Source organism: Eupeodes corollae, chromosome 1 (assembly GCF_945859685.1).
Source record: "Eupeodes corollae chromosome 1, idEupCoro1.1, whole genome shotgun sequence".
Classification (NCBI taxonomy): Eukaryota; Metazoa; Arthropoda; class Insecta; order Diptera; family Syrphidae; genus Eupeodes; species Eupeodes corollae.
The window spans coordinates 210,573,454-210,596,229 of NC_079147.1; the positions used below are offsets into that span (position 1 = coordinate 210,573,454).

A 22,776-nucleotide genomic window follows, 5' to 3' on the forward strand; every position below is an offset into this window, starting at 1 on the left:
GCCCTAGATCAACAATTAATTATTAATTTTTCCTCATACGAGTGTAGAAGCATAGCTAGCATATGCACTATCAGGCCATAATTGATATGACAAAATGTTATGTCCAAAAATGTCACATTACATGCCTGCAAAATGAAACATTCAGAGTCGAATTCGTTTGAAAGTTCAAAACAATATTATGTTCGTAACAAATCTACTACATTTGTATCCAGCATATATTTACGATCCACAAATTTATCAAAAAACCCATTAAATCAATCAAAACATGAATTAAATACAATTTTTCGAAGCCAAAATCAATTAAATTCACATATTTTACATTCACAGTCTTCATTATTTGTAAATTTCTTGGATAATTAAATAAAACCACATATGTTATCACAGCTTGACTAACTACTACCAGCTACATAAAATCAACGACAAATGTATAAAAAGCCTTCATTTCGCTAGTGGCTTCGGCTTCGTTGTCAACTCGAAGTCCATATCGCCCATACAATTGTGTGTGAGTGCGACGAAGAGAGCGATATTTTTACCTTATCGCCCACCGATGTGGTTGTCTCCGATGTTATGTGAATTTTGTTGTTGTAATCTCGTCTGTTGTCGCTGTCTTGTCTGACTGTGGCAGTCGTAGTTGTCTCGCTATCGCTTTGCTACCCTACCACCAGCAGCAACAACTACACCATTCTTGGAATTTTACTCGACCCGTAAGGACGTACTAGATTTTAGTGTCGTCGAATTTCTGCTTTTATCGTTTTTCTTTTTCGTTTCTCTCTCGCTTTAACCAACAACTATTGTGTCAAAAACCGCTGACATTTGATTTTAATTTTCCAAAAAAAGGTTAATTTTTTCGGCAGAGGTATTTTTGAGTTCTTTTATTTTTCTCCATCACCTTAAGATAAAGTTAAAAGAAAAGTCACGAAATGTTTTGATCGCTCCAACTTGTGCCATTTTATTTTTCGTACTTCAAAAGGTTGACTCAATTACATTGCCGGTGCGGTGCGGTGTGGTGGGAAGAGATAAAGAAAGAAAAGAGAATTTAATTTTAAAGTTCACCTGTGGCCCAGAGATAAAACAGAAAAGGCTTCAAGATTGCTGAAAAAAAGGTCCCAACGGCCTTGTGCCAAACCTCAGTGGTAAGTCTATGGATACAAAAATGTTGTGTTTCCTTAAGTTTAAAAATAGTTTCCATTTCACATCATCGAAGAAGGGTCAATATCTTCCATCCAAGTTTGATACCAAACCCAAAAAGCTAAAACCATATGGAAAACAATTTGTCATTAAGTTCCGAGATAATAAAATGACACAAGGGAAAAACGACGTATTTACATTTTTAAGACTTATTTTCAGAACAAAAATAAATAAATTAAATCTTCCTGAGTTACTATCATATCACACTTCATAAAAAAAGTGTGCAAAATCTTGAGACGACCCCGCACGAGGGGATTTGCTTTATGCACTCTGACAGATTTGCAAAACATAATGCAGAACCACGATTCGAAGTAAGTTTCTCTCTCATTTGGCTCTGGTCATTCTATAGAGACTTGCAAGTTCCAGCAGTAACATTCATTGCGTAATAAATCGCTGTCGAAAGACGCGAAAGAGTAGCTATGTAGGTAGGTAGGGAGGAAGTTTCCCAATTGAATGACTAAGATGGGTGTTCCTTACTTCGTCGTTGTCTTTACCTTCCGTGGATTGCTTCGATGTCGGGAGAGAAAGTTAAGCTCAATATTGATGCTTCGATTTGGAAAGCATAATCAGTAGTTCATGTCTTACCTCAGACCTCACCTTCAGAGTTATTTTCCTTATTTTTTGTTTGTTTTAAGACAATATTTTCACAATATTTGCTGTAGCTGCAGGCGGCTGCTGTTGCAGCAATTTATCAAATAATGTTCACCTCTTTTGCGACTTCCCTTTCTGGGTTGAGCTCAGCTCTGGACTAGAAACTGGAATTTTTGTAATGATTTGGTTTATTCGTTTGTTCTTTTTTTTATTATTATTTTTTAACTCGTTGATTTGAATTTAGAACGGATATGTTTTGTTTTTCTTTTTGTTACTCGTGTCAGGTTTAATGTGTGCATGATGCTGGTGGCGATGATGCATTGGAAATTTTACGCTTGAATCTGTGGTTATTGTAGCTCGTAATAATGAGTTATGACATAGTTTATGGGGGTAGTAATTTGTGTAATTGTTTTGCTAGATTTCCACATTCGGTACTTGCTCGATATAAAGAAAAATACAATTCTGATTTTAAAGTTATTGTTTAGTAAAGGTTTGCACTTTTAACTAACACCACATATTTTCGTTAGGTTATTTAACACTTATTTTATTCAAAGATACATTTAAGAGCCAACTTATGATAGACGTTATCAACAGTTGATATGATGAAATAGGTAGTATCTCAAAAATTATTCTACCATAGGAGCACCTTGTTATGGGTTAATCAAACAATAAAGTTGTAAGTGTAGTAAAATTTGAACAAACATATAATCTAAGGCATTACACAAAATCCGTAACGCCCTGTTGTTATAAGAGACCCCCTCAACCCTTTTTTAATTATCGTTATTGATCATCATGGAAACAGAAAGAGCTGAATAATAAATCTTGTAATGTTCAACAATTAAGATAGTCTCACGTAACTTATGTCCGTCATCTGAATTTTGACTAAATCAAAAACAGAACAGAGTTGAAAATATGGTAAACCTTTTTTTACCGTAGGAATAAAAATTGCATTTTAAGACAAACTTTTGTTCGTTTAAATTAATTTTTAAATCTATAATAATTATCCGCACAGCTATGCTACAAAAACTTGAATTCAAAACAAAAACTCTTCAAGAACTAAATTTCATGCATTTAAATTTTAAAGGTAATACAAAATATCGTTACATGAAAATCAAAAGAATTTAAATAAGTCATAAATACCAGAGGAATACAATAATACAACAACAACAACTTTCACTTGTTGCATCAAATACAATACAACAGAAAACAACGAAAGGTCCGGTTATTGACACATTACAGTATTTTTGTTTTCAGAAGTTCATTGGTCCGTTTATGGACAATCTTGTTTCTTACTTTTATTCGTTTTCATTTAAACAAAGATTCTAAAGCACAATATTTATTCAAGTGTTTTTTTCTAAAGTTTAAGTTGGGTAAAAGTTGCTACTGGCTTAAAAGTCAACACACTTAGAGTGTTTTAATTTTACTATTAACATCTTTCCTTCAAGTTTCCTTTAAGTCAAACAATTTGAACTTATTTGATAAATTTTTGAGACAACATAATGTTCAAATTTTTTAGATCACTTCAAAGTTAAAGTGTTCTAAATAAGGCTATTGTGTGGAATGTATAATTCATTTGATCAGTCTCATGAGAATTTGCAATGAGAAATAGATCAATTTAGCTACAGAATTATTCCCTTTAATAATTCTCAAAACGAAAACACCGCAATAGCATATATGTCTATTTTTTAAGGTGATAACGCTACCGTATGCTCCGCTCGTTTAATTGAAATGAAACCATTTTTCTGCATGCACAAATCTCTCAAATTAGGTCATTATCATTTTTGTGAAATATATCTCAAAATAAGCAAAAGACCAAAGTAATGAGATTTGATACTGAGATAAAGCATATTGCATACGACTCTTTGCATTTTTAATATAGGACATTTGGAATGCAACTAGTACACAACAAGTTCAAAGTTTCTTAAACTCTCATTAGAACTGAAAAAAACAAATTTCAATTTCATACCGACATCAATTAGAAAAAGTGTGAAAATTTTAAATTCTGATGTACCACTTTGAGGTCATTTTGGCAGAAACTGGAGTTTCCCTAGAAAGAGTGTATTCTTGAAACCAGAGCTAAAATTTCCGTTCAGCCGAGGCTCAATTATTGATGAAGACGTCAAAACGCTTGATGATTCAAAGTTTCTTAAATGTATCCCTTCAGCAATTTCTACCGCTATAACAATTGCCAAATCTATGGAACTTCCAGTTATTAAACCCGAAAAATACTATCCAGGTTGCCCACCATGGTGCATCGAAGATTACTCTTCTATCATGGACATGACTGAACACAACACAAATCACTCTTCTTCATACATCTACTGATCTTTATTCAAAGAAACTACTGATGCTCTAAGGTTCAAAAATTGGAAAATAATTTTCACAGACGGTTCCAAAACCCAATAGAGCACATCGTTTGCTTCAACCTACGAAGATGGTGCCCTTCTGTCCATTGGAATTCTGGACAATACCCTCCTTTTATTCACCGCTGAAGCTACTGCCATCTTAAAGACTGCAGAGATAATAACAAAACTTGTAATCACTTTGTGATTTGTTCGGACAATTTGGAAGTTCTACTTGCAATACAAAACCCCAACCACAGCACCCTCATTATTAGCTGAATAAGAGACCATCTCATTAAGTCTGCCAACAAACTTAAACTCATGTGGTTCCCTGTAACGCTGGGATTGTTGGTAACAAACAATCTGATAAAGCAGAAAATGCTGTGCTAGCACTGACAAAACGTGACTTATTACGTGAAGTCAATAGTAAAATTAAAGCACATAGACTAAATAACTGGCAGAATTACCAGCATTTCATCAGTTCCATTAACTTTGATAAATCTTAACCAAGTTACCCAACCTCAACTTCAAGACAGATGGACACTACTTTGGTAAGACTACGACTAGGGCACACTGCTCTCACACACCAACACCTTCTAACAAAAAAAGCCCTCCCAACTTGTACCAGCTGCAAAGCAATCTTGGACGCTAATCACATTCTAGGAATGGGTGCTGGAATACTTGACTTTTAACACCCCCTTATAGTATACAAATCTATAAACCACCTGGATCCTAGGAAACTTAGATCCAAATAACATCAGAAAAATTTACAACTTTATAAACCTACATAACTTTAAAATCTATTTATATAATTCTTAAAACTTTATAAACCTAAATAACTTTAAAACATAAATATTTAATTCTAAATATTTATACTATTTACTTTTAACATTCTTTACTTAACAAAAAAAATACATAAGCTTAGTTTTTTAAAGAGTCAGAAACCTCAGCAGCTGAGTCTCTTAACAATCTGTACTAACTTGTAAATTTTATAGTTAATAAATTTTAATATATTGCACATTACTTCCGTTAGAGAAGTCCTTACAAAACACTGCATGCTTTTTGACTTGGAGCTCCTGCAGACGATTTTTACTACAATTAACCTAGTGACCAGTATCTTAAGATCCATGTAGTATCACAACGAACCAACTATTGGTCTAAGTGTGTTGCTTTTCCGTCAAAAGCCACCATAACCTAACCTTGCCTAGGTTATAAAGCTACTATATATTTCGAATAAACATAGTCCCAAAGAACTAGGTAACTGGTTTAAACAAAAAATACTTTAGCATTGTGTTATTGAAACTTGACCTTTTTATTGAATTTAAGTCAAGGAATTCGAAGAAAAACCTATTCAAATTTGCACTTTGAACAAAATGATAAGAGATAACTCAAGCATGATTATTTGTAAACAATTTTGACCTTACACAAAATAAAGAAGACGAGCAAAACGAAATTATGGGTAAATTTGTACAACATTTAAAAAAAAAAGAAATTGCTTCGCTTACTTTCTAGGTAATTCAAAGTGTAAAAACAAACAAAGAAGCATTGACACCCAAAAAAAAAAATACAGCAAAATCTTCATATAATCAATTTTTTCTCCCCACTGTAATTTCGAAGAATTTTCATGACATTACAAAAAAAAATAACAGTAACAACAATCTAGAGTTTGATAAGAAATACTCAATTCAATTCATTGTACCTAGGTTGATATTATTTGAAATGTTAACGACGATATGGTAACAATTATTATTTTCAATCATCTCAAAACCGGCAGATGTTATAATAATGTTTGTTTTTCGCGGCTAAGTAGTAAATCATCAAATCGTAAAAATAAAAATAAAATTAAAATGAGAACTATCTATCTGTTTGGAGACATATTGCACGAGTATCAATAAAATAGATATCAATTCATTATTATCATTCTGTTTTTAATGCAAAATATTTCTGATGGGAGCACTTAAAAGTTGTGACACTAAACAGAAGAGGGCACATTGAAACAAGTTTCCAATTTTATCGATGATCCTACGAGTTCAAAGTGGTGCCGATCATAACATTATAAGAGTCTAAATAACTGTAAGGTAAAGCTATTAATAAACATGTGCTGAATAGATAACAGATAAAGAAAGGTGATGAAAGAAACAAATAAGAGTTTTTATATTCCAAGTGATATAAAATTCTACAAAAGGTTTTGTGCAATATTTACTTTTGGAGCGAGCTTGAATTAAGTAAATGGGTTCTGAAAATCGATCATACGATTTATATTTCAAATTTAAATTTGGCGGGACGGTTGGCTATTCTTTAAAGCAGCTTTATGAAGTTAATTTTTGGGGCCATGAAAAGTTTTTTTAATTAAACTTTTTAGACTAGAATATCAACAAAGCTTAATCATATGCTAAAAGAAAGATTTTGTTTGCCAACACAAGTAGAATAATAGATTCGCATTCAAGGGGTTATCAATACCATCAAAATTTTTCAAAGCAGTAGTTAGGAAAATATAATTGAATAATTACACTTGTCGTTAAAATTTTGTTTTATTGTTACGCAAACAAAACAATATTTTCCTGAAGAGTTAAGTTGCCCAGAATTCAAATCATGCCTTAAAATTTTTCTATCACATTGGGTTTTTTAAATAATCCCTTAATAATAAATTGTATAATGATTTTGCAAAGTACAAAGCTTTGTCTTTTCGATACAGTTTAAACCATTTTAGATAAAGTTAGTCTCTGGAAAATCTCATTAGTTATAAGTAGGGCCCGAATTCTCATGCTCTAAAAAACAAGAAATATGCTCCTAAAAATTCCCATACAAAAATAAAAATATGTCATAAAAATCAAAAATATTCTGCTGAACTTTTCAAAAAGAAAATGAAAGTACCTTGAAATAATAAAAAAAAAATACAGTTTTTTTACAGAAAAAAGTTAACATAATTAAGGTATAAATTGTATTTTAAATAATACTTATGTAGTATTAGGTACATTATTTGTAAGTATGTTATTTTAGCGTGGATCATGAAGTTTTTTCAAAAGTTTTCAAAAATTAAACCTATGCAATTTGGTATCAAAAAACTTTTTACAATAGAAAACGACCTTTCCACGTCAACAGACGTTAGGGGGGCATTTTTAAAGGAAACAATCTCATTAACTAAAAATTGACAATCTAAACGCTGTACTTCATTCCCATTTAAGGATGTGAAGATTTTTTTCATTTTTGCATATCCTTCGTTTTTTAAGGACGTTTTCCATTTCTTTGCAAATTGATTAACCCATTGGCAATTCTACAGCATGTATTTTTGAAATGCTTCGTCCATTAAATTTATTTAGTTTTTGAGTAAGTAGCAACCCTCTAACTTGACTATAGTCTCACTGCGGATCCCATAGTTCGAACTATGTACCAGGCCTACAAACCAGGCAGGTGTTATGAATTATGTTTGGATAAAATATTTTCAGTGTATCTGTTAAAAAGAGAAGGATTTTATTTTTGTCGATGTATTCTCCAAAAAGATTAACAGATTCGTCAAAAGCTCGAGCGATTGTAGCGTGGTTTGTTTTCTGTAGCTCAATAACATTGATAAGTATTTTTTGTTGCTATTATCCTCATCTTGATTTAAGATACCAACAACTACATTTGAAACAAATCGACCCTGAATATCAATTGTTTCATCAATGGAAAACTACAAAAAATTATCTTTTAGATTTATTTTAATCTCATCGAAAACCCAAAAAAATATGCTTTTATTGTTTAAATATGCTAAATGAGGCAAAATATACATTTATATTAAAATATGCGCCAACGATTGCATGTTATTTCAAAGCAAATTTCTTAATATTGAAAACTATCTGATTCTTTCGCTACTAAGGCTGCCCAAAAAAAATGCATTTGCATCTAAATCCGGGTTATAAGTCTTCATTTGACTCTATTTACAAACTAGTGATTTTTAAGTTAATGGCTCAAACACATCGAAGAAATGTAGTTTCATTGCCAGGAAGAAAACCTTGTAGACCAGTATCGTTGGGAACCATTTAAGGGGCATAGGGTCTCTGCTACGCCTACGCGCCATCGTGTACGGTTTTCGGGTATGTGACGCTCCAACTTTTGCCTAGTGAAGCTGATTCTGCCTCAACTGTCCTGCGCTATGTGCTTCTCTTTTTGTGTGAACGGAATTCACTGCATTGCTTGGCTTGCAATGCAGTCGTTACATTTTCGAAGCGTTTATCCAATCCATTGCCACTTACGCCTTCGTATTTAGAGTCTACAGGTTCCCGGCCTGTCATTCTATGAAGGACTCCATATTTTCGACAGAATATCTAACGCCGCTTTTGCTTTGCCAATGCGGCAAATAACATCTTGTTCGATTCCGCCTTCGATGGAGACGATACTTTCAAGGTACTGAAAGCTCTCCACTTTTTCCACCGGTTGCGAGGAAATATTTATTTGAGCGGATTGTCGGGTTCCGAGGCTGATCATTTTTGTTTTGCCGGACTTAATTTTCAGCTCCACAACTTCTGCTTCTCTCTCCACACTTGTTGTTATCATGATCATATGAGAGAGTAAGCAAACATCGTCCGCGTGATCAAAGTGCTTTAAATAGGATGTCAAAGTCCATTGGATCCTTCCGCTACCTGGCAAACCTGAGCGCGGTGCATCGCTTATCACCAACAAAAACAATATTGGCGACAGAATACAGCCCTGTCTGACTCCGCTACGGATTTAAAAATCATCTGTCAACCTACCATTGTGTAGAACGTGGCACTTGGATCCATCATATGTTGCTTTAATAATAGCAATTAGTTTTTCTGGGATGCCGCTCCTCCGTAAAGCTTCTCGAAGTCGGTGAACAGCAGGTGTAGTGGTGATCGATATTCAACGCACTGTTCAATAAGGGTTTAAAATTGATATTTAATTTTTCTCTATTGATCAATAGATCTATAAAATGTTGTTTGAGAACTCGGTGTCACTTCTTTAAACTTCCAATAGGAAGTTATTGTAACTGGGTCTAATTAAAAATTTCGACATTTATCAACATTTCAAGTATATATCTCAAGAACCAGTAGAGAGTAAAGTTTTCGTTTATACAGATTATAACATCGAAAGATGAAGAAAGGACTTTCAAAAAATAGAGTGGGTAGGTTTCTGTTTTTTATAGCACCGAAAACTAAAACTAATAACGCTAGCGACTTCAATTAAGTTTTATATTATATAATATGACGTAATGCTAAACAAGTATAATTTTGAAACAACATTAATTAAATTTTAACTGAAACAAATTGTCACCTAGAATTTTTACAAACAAAAAAGATTTAACTTCCAAAATAATGGTTTTTGGCAACAATTAAGAATATTTCCTTCAAACTTGTTTTACTTACAAAATTTATTATTTTTAATATTTATTAAAAATTTTATTATACAAAATAAGAATCAACAAACAATTATTAATAACTAATGTTCGATTCGAATATCTCCAGAAAAGATACAAATATTGAGTTCAAAATTGTTTCATTCTATGCAAAATTTTGTTATTAACGTAAAATAATGTACTTAGAAAAATCCCATTTAAATTTTTTTATCAGAAATAATATCGAATGAAAATCTCGGGAACTCGGTATTTAAATCAAAAATATTGTTGCTAACTTTAAGTTAATTTGTAGTAAACGACCTACTTACATCATTGGAAGCAGAGGGTTTCAAGGTGATTGCCTATGCTGACGACGTTGCAATATCCGTATCTGGGAAGCACCCCCAAATTCTCTCGGAACTCCTACAAAATACCTTAAATAAGGTAATAAAATTCTCATTTTAGACTAAAAATTAATTGGAAGTCGAATATTGATGTAAGAGTAAAAAAGGCTATTGTAGCGTTTTTTATTTGTAAAAAGGCCATAGGATCAAAATGGGGACTCTCCCCAAAAATAACCCACTGGCTATACACTTCGGTAATCAGACCGATACACATTTATGGAGCTGTCGTATGGTGGACCGCACTGGATAAAGATGGTAAATCTAAATTAGCTCATCAAAGTCCAGCGGTCAGCAGGTATGTACATCACAGCTTTTAAACCTAACACCTCTTGATATCTTCTCCAAAATGGTGGCAGCCAACTCATGTGTGAGGCTTAGAGACACCTCTCAATGGACCAGTAACAATACTGGACATACTACTATTCTAGACAGTTTCAGATCAGTTCACGATTGTCGATCATCTCTGAATGGGATGTAGGAACAGTTTAACATTCACCTCATTTGGGTGCCAGGCCAAAGAGACATTCCGGGAAATTGCAAAACCGGTGAGCTCGCCAAAAACGGAACACTTCTACCTTATGTTAGACAAAAACATAACATAGGAACACCACTTGCTACATGCAAATATTTTCTCAAGCAATATGCTCTAGAATCAACAAATGCTACATGGTCACAGAGGATACAGGTGGTACCTGCCTAGCTACCAAGCAAATATGGCCAAGCATAGACTTAAAACGGTCAAAAGGCTTAATATCTCTGAGCAGACAAAATATAAGCTCTACAATTGGAGTAATAACAGGACACTGTCTAATAGGAAGACATCCTCTGAGGCTAGGGGTCTACACAAATTACTTTTGTAGAAGCTGCATGGACGAGGAGGAAGAGGAAACTGTCCAACACCTTATATGTACATGTCCAGCACTCTCCATTAGAGGGAATAACTTGCTCGGTAATCCCTTCTTCGGTATTACAGTGAACTGGCAACGATTAACACAAAACGTCTCTCTAACATTATTAAAAGTACGAAATGGTTTGTTTAAGTTCATTACTCTCCCATGAGAAACCTCATTAGTGGTATCACAATGGACCCATGAGGTCTACGTGCGTCAATGACATCTGGACAGCCACTCCAACCTAACCTAACCTAACTTAATTTGTAAGAAAAATCTAATTGACAAATTTTGTAAAAAACACTTGAAAACTTACAAAATAAACTAAAAAAATGATAGGAAATAGTTTTCGACTCAAATAACATGAGAACAAACAAAGATATTGACTTCAATTTTTGTTTTTATCGAACACAAAATATCGTTGTTAATATTTTGTTAAATCTTTAGAAAAATTGACAGACGGGCATGGATGGGTTGCATGTGTTTATCGAATGTTATAAGCCAATGCAATTACTTAGAAAATCCCTAATCCTACTCATTCACCCAAAAAAAATATATTAGAATATAATTTAACTTCAAAGTCGACGACAATATTATTGAAGTGTAAATTTAAGGACTAAACAAGACCGATATAGTTCATAAAATCTTGAAATATGAAACCTTTAATAGCCAAGTAAGGCTTCCTCGAATTACATACTGTGAAAACGGAAACAACACTCAATGAGAAACTCCTCTTTGAAGTTATAAAGTGATATACATTATGTACAGTATATACATAAATGAGATAACTACTTTTAAATACAAAAGCATTAAATCAGTGTGTTCAAGTTTAGGTATTTTAATTGTATTCAAATTCAACTGCACGTGTGAATTGGACAATGAGGGTCGTCAGTTTGTTGAGAGAAGAAAATCACATGCATAGTATTAGGATTTTCTATGTTTATTCAACATCAAGCAATACTATTTAGCATAATAATCGGCATTTCATTACGATTGGAATTTTTAGAGTTTATTTTTTTTATTTTTAAACATTGGTTACTTTTAGAGTTAAAAAAATTTGGTGAAGAGTTGTGTGTATTTTCAAAATTAATACACAATACTTTTAGATTTGTTAATATCTAACTCATCCCAAGAATAGACAATTTTTGGACCAGACTGTAAGTGTATTCAATTGCAAACAATTTTTTTTTAAATTGATAACTTGATTACATGACTATGACAACTCTATTATAAGAGATAATTATTAAATGAAATAAAATAACATGTTAGACTTTTATCTATTTGTAAGTTTGTTAAAGGGTTGGATAACAACAAAACACGGATTTTTTTTAAATGAATAAAAAGTAATAGAGCAAATAAAACAGTTTGATAATAATAAATACATTTTGTTCTATACAAATATAGGTGTGTTTTAAATTATTTTATATTTTATTAAATTTAAATATTTATAATTCCAAAGAATATATTTAATTAATGATTTAATTTATTTTAAGTTCACAAGTAAATAGGTTTTGAGACAAATCAATCTTAATCTAAAAAATTTAAAATCAAAAACTGAGTAGATTGTTGATGCATAAATAAATGAACGAAAAACAAAAATATAAACTTAAAATTGGGAATTTTCAGAATAAAAATTATAGACTTCTATTGAGCTTGATCGCATCAAATTTAAGAAGCTACACAATAGATTTAAAAACACAACTGATGTAATTGGGTATTATCAATCCAAATACAAACATATAACACAATAATGACTAAAATATTTAAAGCTCGTTGACTATTCTTTGGAATATAAGTCGAGTCTTTTGCCTGGTAACAGACTTTTAGAATTAAAAGTATATGAAATTGTAAATATACTCTCTATGGATTCAGGATATGTCTGCTGAAATTTTGTCGGGATATTACAATTTGTATTGCGTTGTGCGTATGATTGTCATGCCAGGGGCCTTGTGCTTAATCCGTGCCCGTTTTACTTTTAAATTTGCCGTAAGAAACCACCCCAACCCCCCCCTCCCTTAATGCAATGACACAAGAATGGTTGAGAGTCACAAGACTTTGGGTTTCTCCGAATTTTTGCGTCAACAGGAGTGGCTAAGTTGAAACACCCAACTCCGAACGCCTTGGCATAGAATGCACCAAATTGTTGGTCGTTTTTTCTCCAATGTTTTGCCATTCCTTTAAATGCTAGTTTGAGTTGAGCTTTATTAGATATCAAACGCTTTTTTAATCGTCTATCAAACTCTTCCCATAAATGCTCAATTGGATTGAAATCCGGGGATTGTGGTGGGTGTTGAAGCACATGTTCAATGTTATATGCGAACCACATACGCACGTCGTGAGCCGTATGTTTCGGGTGTTTGTCGTGCTGAAACGTGAACGAGCCTGTTTTTTTTATTTTTTTCAATAATAATCACACACTCAAAGGGATATATTACCCTTATTATGTAGACACAGTGTGAGCACTAGGAAAGGGAGAGAGGGTTTGAAAGGAGATGTCGGTGCACATTGGTTTTGAATTCCTGAATATTGCAATAGGTGGGAAAGACAGAGTGTGGTATGGCATTCCAAATTCGCATAGTACGGCTAAAGAACGAATCTCTGTACTTGACAGTACGACCGAAGTTGGGCTCGGGTGTATATTGATGAGCATTCCTAGAAGCGCGAGTATTACGGTTGAACTGTTTAAGGGGAGGAATGCAGCTGGCTATTTCAGTTTTTGGAACTGTTAAGTTCAACTTTTCAGCACTTTTTTCAGTTTTTTTTTAACGTTAACTTAAACTTTCTTGTCCATAATTCCGTCGATAGAAACAAGCTCGCCCACTCCCGCAGTGTTTTATTGTAAGTGCCAAGTTATTTTTTTGGAGTGCTGTATTTGGTTTTCTCCAGACTTTTGTATGACCATCACAACGAAAAACGTTGAACTTACTCTCTTCAGAAAAGAGTACATCATCCCAAAAAGCGTTTAGCTTGCTTCCGTACTCAAAGGCATATTCCATATTCCGTCTGGTTGACTGGCGAAATCATTGGCTGACGCCTAGCAAAAAGTGCGTTGTATTCAGCTTCATAGAATATATTCTTATCGTCATAGGGTGAACTGATTTCCCAAATTCTAAGTTGACTTCAGCAGCTATTTCAGTAGATGTAATTTGAGGGTTAACTTTCACTCTGTACAATGCGGCTGCATTCACGAGCATTCAAAACTCGAGGACAACCAGAATATTTTGCACTTTTGGAGTTTGATTCCCCTTTGAAACGGTGCACAACGCTTCGAATTGTGTATCGGTTTCTGTCCATAATTTGTCCAATATCCGCGTATGACCTTCCATGAATATGCAAGTTAATAATAATTATTATTCTTTCCGATTCGGTGGTTTCCTTCTTTTTTGGGCTCATTATAATACATTTTATTTTATTTTCGCAACCAAATTTTATTTTCCAAAATAACTACTGATATCCACACAAACAAGACTTTTTTTTAACTATAACTGCAGTTTTTAACTTGGCTGACAGAACTGCCAGAAAGCTGTAATTATTTCAAGACAAACGTACTGTGCCAATAATTTTTGCTAGAGATATAAGGTGTTTTCTAACTTCAATATTTTTTCTTTAAACATGAAAAACTTATTTTAATCAAACGAACTACACTTGACATGCATATAAAAATAGCGTGTTTCCAAGGCTCAAAATGTCAAGTTTAAAAAGCTTGCTATGCCAATAATTAAGTGCGGCATTGTATGCAATAGCAAAATGCACTGAACGTAATCTCAGTAAAAATTATAACACCAAAATACATGTTTTGTGCCAGAGTGTAAAGCTACATTTAAGGCACTCGTCTCTTGCTCCATAACATTAAAAAGAGAGTGTTTGAATGTATTTATATACTGAGAAAACTTGCATACTATTTACACTTCAGTGTAATAAGAGAAGCTTGTTAAGAACCAAATCAAAAATATAAGGAGGCTTAAAGGCTAATGTCTAAAAAACTCCCTTAAATTAAGCAAGAACAATTATAACCAAAACCGCTCCAAAGACTGCATAAGTTTAAGTAAGAATATCTTCAGAATTATATAGACACCTTAACATTCTAGGAATCAATGACAGTACCAGATCTAAATCATTTAACAAACATAAATAACTTTTCGCCACATATTTATAGGGAAAGAGCCAAGCATTTATGCACCAAAGTAAACAATATGGAAGACGACAAGATCCACTCTCTGTTGTTATAAAAAATACTTAAATTAATAAACTTAGATGAAAAATTATGAAATGAGAACCTTATACATTTCTAGATGGGTACAACATAGCTCTAATTCTCTTTAAGTATGCATTTATTGACTGTACAAATCATTCCTTAGCCTTTGTAATATATCGAAAATACCATCTTAGTAATAACTTTTCATAAATAAAAAAGTGCAATGTCCTTTGTTTTAAAAACAGACACAAATATGTTTACCAGTCTACTCAATTAGTAGTAAATTACCTCACCCTACATGTCAATTTAAATAAAATATTATTCCGTTGAGGGAAATTATGAAAATTTGTTTTTTATTTTTAAACAATTTAAATATTTATAAGAGTTGTTTCTTTGTAAATCGATATTGATGAATATTGATGAACAATATGGTGTTTTCTTTTGGAAATTACTTTGAAAAACAAATTTAAACTACTAAGGATACTTACTAACCCAGTTTTGTGCTCGGAGTTTCTTTGCCCCATTATCATTTTCCTTGGGAAACTGCATGTGTTCATAAATGTACAAAAAGTAGACATAACATGAAAAAAAGAGGAATCAACTGGGCCAGAACACTTGAACGCTTAGTAAGTAAGTAAGAAGGAAAGTCATGTTTGGAACATTTTTTATACCGCACATAAACACAAATTGATGAAGAGAAATAAAGTATAGGAGTGGGGGGTAGTTTAAGCCATCTTTAAATTATATCAATGAACTTAAAACATTTCTATATATCTATATTTAATTAAAATAAATTAAATTGTTTTTAATTTATTTTTCCAGTTGAAATTATATCACACTGTTATTGAAGATGTCATCTCAAGTGTACGGGATGCATTCCTCGACGAAGGTGTCGACGAACAAGTCCTACAAGAGATGAAACAAATATGGCGTACGAAACTGTTGGCAAGCAAAGCGGTCGAATTAAATCCCGAGCCGCCAGAGCCCCAGCCACCACCGATTATTGCAAATAATCCAAAGGTAAGCAAGGTTTGTGTTCACTATCGACAATTGTTGCCTTGTTGAACCCTTAATAGCGTGTTATTCCCTTTCATGTGTACAATGTGTTTTTGCTGTCTTATAATACTACTGCGTGTTTTCTTGTTTGTTAATTTGAAAATTAACTAAATATAAATTTCAACTATCGCTTGCTTGAACAACAAAAAAAAATATAAAACAAAATAACTAAATTTCAACCACACAACAACCGAATCGCATCATCATATCAACTGACTACTTAACACCATGGCCTCAAATTCACTCTATAATCTATTTCTGTGGTTTATCCATTTGAATATGAACATATACTTGGATACAGCCATCAAAGGTATGAACTATTTATTTTTGTTTTTCTATTTTTTTTAATTTAATTTTGCTTAACAATAATTTAATTATACATTTTTGAAATATATTTACTAATGTGTGATTAATTTAATTTAGGCCGCTGCTAATAAATCAAAGAAAGCCGCAGCAGCCGCAGCGGCCGCCGCTGCCGCAGCCGCTGCTGCTGCAGCTGCAGTATCATCTCAAAATAATACAGCTGCAACTCAAAGTAACGACGTTAAACCAAATCAAATAAACAATTCCATTTCATCTGTGAATGGAACAATAATTAAAACAGAACCAAACCAACCTCAGCATCAGCAAATTCAACAACACCAATTGATGCAACCACCAGCTATGGTCCAGCAACAGCAGCAGCAGCAACAACAACAACAGCAGCAGCAACAGCAACAACAACAGCAGCAAATGCAACAGCAACAGCAGATAGTACAACAAAAACAACAGCCAAATCAAAACAGTCATCAACCTGTTCCGCAACAACAACAGACAACATCGGCGTCTGCTATACCAGCAGTTGCAGCATTAGATCCAAATAAGATCATGCCAGTCAATGTATGTTTCTTTGACATGCAAATTTTGTTTTGTTCTTTATGTTTTGTGTGTGTTATTGTTTAGATTACGTTACCTGCTCAACCCGGTACCATGAATACAGAATCACGAGTTCTGACAATCCACGTGCCGGCGTCGGCGCTACAAGAGAATCAATTGACACAAATCCTCACGGCAAATTTGATTTCGTCGATTATGTCGTTGCCAACGGCCTTGGCTTCGTCTGTATTACAACAGCATGTTAACGCTGCTTTACAGAACGCTTCTATGCAAAGTGAGTTAAATATATAATTTCTTTTTCAACGTGTAACTAATTCTATTTTTATTGTATTTCGTTTAGAAAATTTCACAACAGCCAAACAATTAGATGGTGCTCTTGATACATCAGATGAGGATGAATCAGAAGAAAGTGACGACAACATGGACAATGAAGACGACGATGACTTAGACAAAGAAGAAGACGAGGATGGCGAAAATGACGGTGGGCCTGAAGAAGAGCCTCTGAACAGTGAAGACGATGTTACAGACGAAGATGCCAGTGACTTATTTGACACGGACAATGTTATCGTATGTCAATATGATAAGGTGCGATTATATTTTTGTTGTTTTATAATAATTGTATACAAATAAAACATTTCAGATAACAAGATCGAGAAATAAATGGAAATTCTATCTCAAAGACGGCATCATGAACATTGGAGGCAAGGACTATGTTTTCCAAAAGTCCAATGGTGATGCTGAATGGTAGACAAGACACATTACAATTTATTTGTTCTTTTAGATAAATCATTCGTTACTTATTTCGTTTTTTAATTCTTTGTTTCATTAAAAAAAATATAATTGTTATCTTATTTTGAAATTTAACAACCCAAAATAATGGTTCTAAGGTTTTTTCCCTCTAAAGACTAAAGACTAGTACGCAGTTGTTCGTAGAGTTCCATAGGACTTTGAATTCCATTTTGTAACATAAAGAATCAATTGACAAAAAATGTTTTAACTTTTTTCTCCTTCACATGACATAAATAAAAATATTTGTAAAAAGTACATTTTGCATTTCACATGAACCACACTACTAGTCTTTAAAAATAAAAACTAACCTTTAGATTGTGAAGCTAAGGAATATGCTAATTGAATGATAAATTATGATTACTGTACTGGTAAACAAAAACAATTAAAAAAAAAAACAAAAATACAAGACAATTTATTATAATATGATATATTTGGAATATGTAATAGTTAAATAAAAGAACCTTTTAACGTCATTATGTGCTATTAAGTATGTAGAAGAATTAGAAGCAAAACAGACACACAAACAAACATACTATGATATTAAAATATAAAAACAAAATAATATTATTAAAAAAAACAATTATTGATATAAAAAAGTTAACAAGTGTTTTCTTTATCTCCTAAAACTGAATCAATACACACTTAACATAGAGGTCCCCGCTTAAAAGTGTTTTGTAAAGGAGGGCCGACCAAAGCATATGTGCAAGATGTGCAAATGCCCCCAAAATTCAGGGGGCGCACGCATACCAGGAGCAAGTAAATGTAATCTGCTCTTGCGCAGACAAATATGTACTACTTACTATTGGCAATTTTTTATCCACAAACATTCTTAAAATAGTCTCAAAAAAACATCCATCACAACTGTGCTAAGTTATCTCTTGGGCGCTGACTAGCATCACTTTCATTCTTGCATTCAATGAAAATTTAACTCAAGATATCGCAGAACTAAAAGTCCCACCTACCAAGTTTCCAAATAAAGAAAAAATCTCAACATAAATGTTATTTCATGCACACTGAGTCCCAAAATTAACAAAGAGAGTATGACAATGCAAAATAATTATTCATATTGAATCATAAGCCAAAGTTATGATAATGATTCGAATATGAAAATAAATGAAGCGGGTGTTCAGAATCGAATTCGAACCCTGGAACCAAGAGAATTTTTTGTTCCATGTTGCTCACATTCCTTAAATTTAGTGGTTAATGATGCTGCTCTGTGCTCATAATATCCAGTTAAATTTTTCCTATACAATTCAATCTTTGTATAACTTTTTTTAATAAGAAAAAAATTTCAAGTCTTACTTTGAAACTAGATATATCCAAAACATTTTATCTATTATTTTTATCATTTTTAGTCTCCGTACTCGTTGATTGGTAACTGATGCTAGAAGGCAAATTCGAAAAAAATGCTGTCTTGAGTGAACCTGTTGAAAATATTTCGATAATTATTATTATTTATTAACAGGTAATTAAAATTACATGGTAATACTTAGTTTAACGAGCCTAGCTGCGGAGACTATTGGCTCTTATTTTAGTTTTAATTTGAGTTAAAATGTTTGTTTTTAAAAGAAAATCTCATATTTTGTTGATATTTGTGGAACTAGGGTTTTGGAAAACTTCATAATAAATTTTTGATAATGGGTTGCAATACAGGGCAATGTTCTAGGATGTGATTCAGGTCCAACCTGGTATTTCAATTTGTACAAAGTGGTGGCGGAATTTTTTTGAGGAGATGCTGATGAGAGGTTGATGTGTGTCGAAGTCGTACAAAATTAGAGATTTTGTGTTTTGAAACGTTTGTTGCGTATACGGGGGCGAGTTTATTGGGGTTAAGTTTCTTGTAATGATGATGGTATAGACTCCAGTCATGGGTTATGACTCTTTTTGAATGATTTTTAGCTGATCTTGTTTGGTGTGGATATTAAAGCTATATACAGGAGCATTATTCGCTGAGTCAGCGCATTCGTTGCCCTGGATTCCTACATGTCCAGGGGTCTACATTAACTTTATATCTCTTGGTTAGAGATTCTGGGTTGATGAACCATGGGGGAATACGAGGAGTAACTTGGCGCTCCTGTTTAGTTGGTAGTTCAAACTCAGCTGCTTTCATAAGAAACGTAGCAATGACGGATGGGATCCTTTTTTTAAGTTTATGATCAGATGCTTTTTTGAAGTCGTTATCGATTATTGAATTTCTGGAAAACGACAGTTTCGCAAACAGTTTAGCAGTTATAGTATCTCTTCGATCCTCTATGCGTGGAAGTCCTTCTTCTGCTAATATATATTTTATAGGTGTTGTTGGGAACGCGTTGATACTTCTCCTTGCTGCGGTGTGGTAAGTTGGTTTTATTATATTTAAAATTGATTTAGGACAATGCCCATATATCCATATTCAATCTTACTTAAAACTAACATTCTCGTAGTGTTTGAAAGGGTATTTATATGTACGTTTCTTTTATTTGAAGCTAGATATCTTACAATATTAGTTCTCGCAGATAGTGATTTCTTAAGATCTATACAGTGTTGTTTCCAAGAATACGTTCTATTAAAGACTAAACCTAGAATACTTAAGTTACTAACATTTAGGATTTGTACATTGTTTATATTAATATTAAGTTGTGCACAGTTTTGTTTTCTACAAATGTGGAGCAATTTACATTTTTGGATCGACAATTTGGCGCCTGACGTTTTCGACCAATCTATAATTTCTTCTAGGGCAATTTGAAACAAGATTTTACTTCTGTCAATATCATTAACTTTACATAAAATATATATATCGTCTGCATAAATGCAGTAATCTAGTAATTTTTGCTTTTTCAAAATTATGTTTATATCGTCAAATGCAATTATAAATAAAACCACCGAGAGAGGTGATCCCTGGAGTATACGGTTATACAATGGGTAGTTGGAAGAGTAGACGTTATTAGTCTTTACATAAAAAGTTCTATTTGTTAAAAAGGATCTTACATAACCGTATACTTTTCTTCAAATACCCCATTTTGTAAGATTTTTCAGAACTACATGGAGACCTATTTTTCGAAATCAAGGGAGAGAGTGGGTATGTGGTTTTTTGCTGATAGAGCTTTTGTAGCAAAATAGTCAATATGAAGAAGAGCGTCGACACATCCTCTGTTGGATTTAAAGGCAACTTGGTTAGGACTTATGAGCTTGTTTGTTTTTTGATAAAAAAAGGCAACAAACTTAAAAATTGGAGAGAAATTTGTTTGGTTCTTGAATTTAAGTAAATGGGTGTATTTAAGTAAATAATTTCCCTAAAAATTAAATCAAAACAAATTAAGTTAACACGTAAGTTGGGAAGTAACTATAGTGTGGCGGTACTCAAAGATTCCACCTTGTAGAGTTTTTTTTTCACTTCAACTCTCGAGAAGTTCAGAACTTTTATATTAAATTAATAGGTAGGAAATAACATTACGTAGTATTTCAATTAACCAATAGTTTAACGAAAGTGTCTTTTTTGTAGTTTTTAGAGAAATTTATATTCTTGATTTTTTTGTTTAAATCAAAATTCTACAGCATCCAAAGGAAACTAACTTCAAAAAGAAAGATTTCTTCAATTTATTAAGATCTTAAAAGTGCTTGTGTTTAATAGATAATCAATTTTGAAAGAAAAAAAACTTCAGTTTGTGTTAAAAAAATATAAAAAAAAGTTTTCTCAGAATATAATATCAAATTAGCAATCTCTTATTCAAGGTTTTTTCTTCAGAAAAGATCTTATATAAGAATAATTTAAAACATTACTAAAGGTTTTCACATAATTTTTAATTTGGAAAAACTTTTTCTAAGGTTTGTGAAAGCTTACATAGGCGATAGAAGCTATGTACATAAATTCATGAACTATTTTTTTTTTTAATCAAATTCATTATGATTTTCCAAATTCTGAGTGAGCACATATTACATACATACATATGTACGTAGTAAAAATTGGAGTTTGGATTCGAAATCAACACTTAAAATTAACTCTAAAACGAAATATATAAGAACATAAACATTCAAGGTTTTTCAAAACTTTAGATAGAGTTAAATGAAGACTCTAAGTCATCTCATAATTAATGTAAAGTTACGAAAACTAAGTAAGATACTGAAATAATATAATCTGTATCTAAGGGATATGTTGTCTTTTAACTTTACCTTAAAAAAACGTTTTTATTTGTCTTTAGCATTTTAAAGGGGCATGTTTTAAAACCCTTACATATGTAATAGAAACATGTAAAGGTAAGATTCGAATTTAAGACGCCTTAGTCCCTTAGAAAAGTATAGCTTTAGAAAACACGTAATGTTGTTGACCACTGAAATCGGCAAAAATGTTGATTTTACCCCCAATCAACCCTGGATCAGTTTAAAAATGTACGTACCGCTACATGCATCGCCAGTTTCTACGCAAAATTGACATTTCGTCCGAAACTCGAAAAGTACAATTCTCATATTTGAATACAATAGGAGTGCTTACTGTTACATATTTCTTATCCCCCTATGTTCAATTACAAAATCATAAAAAAATGATTTTGTATAATTGAATAGTTCATAAAAACAAATTTAAGCCAACAAATTATAGGAACGATCCGCAGGGCTGACAAAATATATTACTAAAAACGCCAGGGGTGGAATCGGCTAAGGTGATTGTTGATAAATGACAATCAAAATGATAGAATTTGATCTACATAAGGTGATAGTCAAATTGATACCTAAAAAGCTATCACAAAAAAATGTGATAGTCGTTTTCAAACAAATTTGTTTATTCCGAATAGAGCTACCAGACGCTTACACAAACGACTGGAAAATTTTCTTAGTTCACTTTGTTTCTTTTAAAAAACACATTCCTGTGACCGACAAAGCTTACGACATTCGAAAAAAGTAAGAAAAGTAACAATTTTATTCAAAATCAGCCAATTTGAAACATTTATTTAGATATTTTATAAGAATCAATTTAAAATTTCACCAAGGCAACAACGAATTTTGACAATTTGAATCTGAAATTGTTCAATCGAATTGAATTGAGTTGAATCATCTTACGCAGACGGAATGAAAATGATAGTCAATTTGACTATCAAAAAATTGATAGTCAACAATCACCTTAGCCGATTCCACCCCAGAA

At 32.6% G+C, this 22,776-nt stretch overlaps 1 protein-coding gene and 1 long non-coding RNA gene across 3 annotated transcripts; one reads left to right on the plus strand and one right to left on the minus strand.

Annotated features, from left to right (window-relative positions):
* Nucleotides 1-441: 441 nt before the first annotated feature.
* Nucleotides 442-18,136, plus strand: LOC129938436 (transcription initiation factor IIA subunit 1). 2 transcript variants are annotated; one of them, XM_056045995.1, is made up of 6 exons: nt 442-1,133; nt 15,765-15,971; nt 16,422-16,877; nt 16,941-17,148; nt 17,215-17,459; nt 17,515-18,136. In XM_056045995.1, exons 2-6 carry the CDS (start codon nt 15,858-15,860, stop codon nt 17,620-17,622), a joined length of 1,131 nt encoding a protein of 376 aa, XP_055901970.1. In that variant the 5' UTR covers nt 442-1,133; nt 15,765-15,857; the 3' UTR covers nt 17,623-18,136. The 2 variants fall into 2 exon arrangements, with proteins under 2 accessions (XP_055901970.1, XP_055901971.1); XM_056045996.1 differs by having other exon boundaries at nt 15,765-15,962.
* LOC129938437 (uncharacterized) lies at nt 922-2,756 on the minus strand. Its single transcript, XR_008780464.1, has 2 exons — nt 1,327-2,756; nt 922-1,249 (listed from the first exon to the last, which is right to left on the minus strand). It is a non-coding gene; the product is annotated as an uncharacterized LOC129938437 (long non-coding RNA).
* Nucleotides 18,137-22,776: the final 4,640 nt, after the last annotated feature.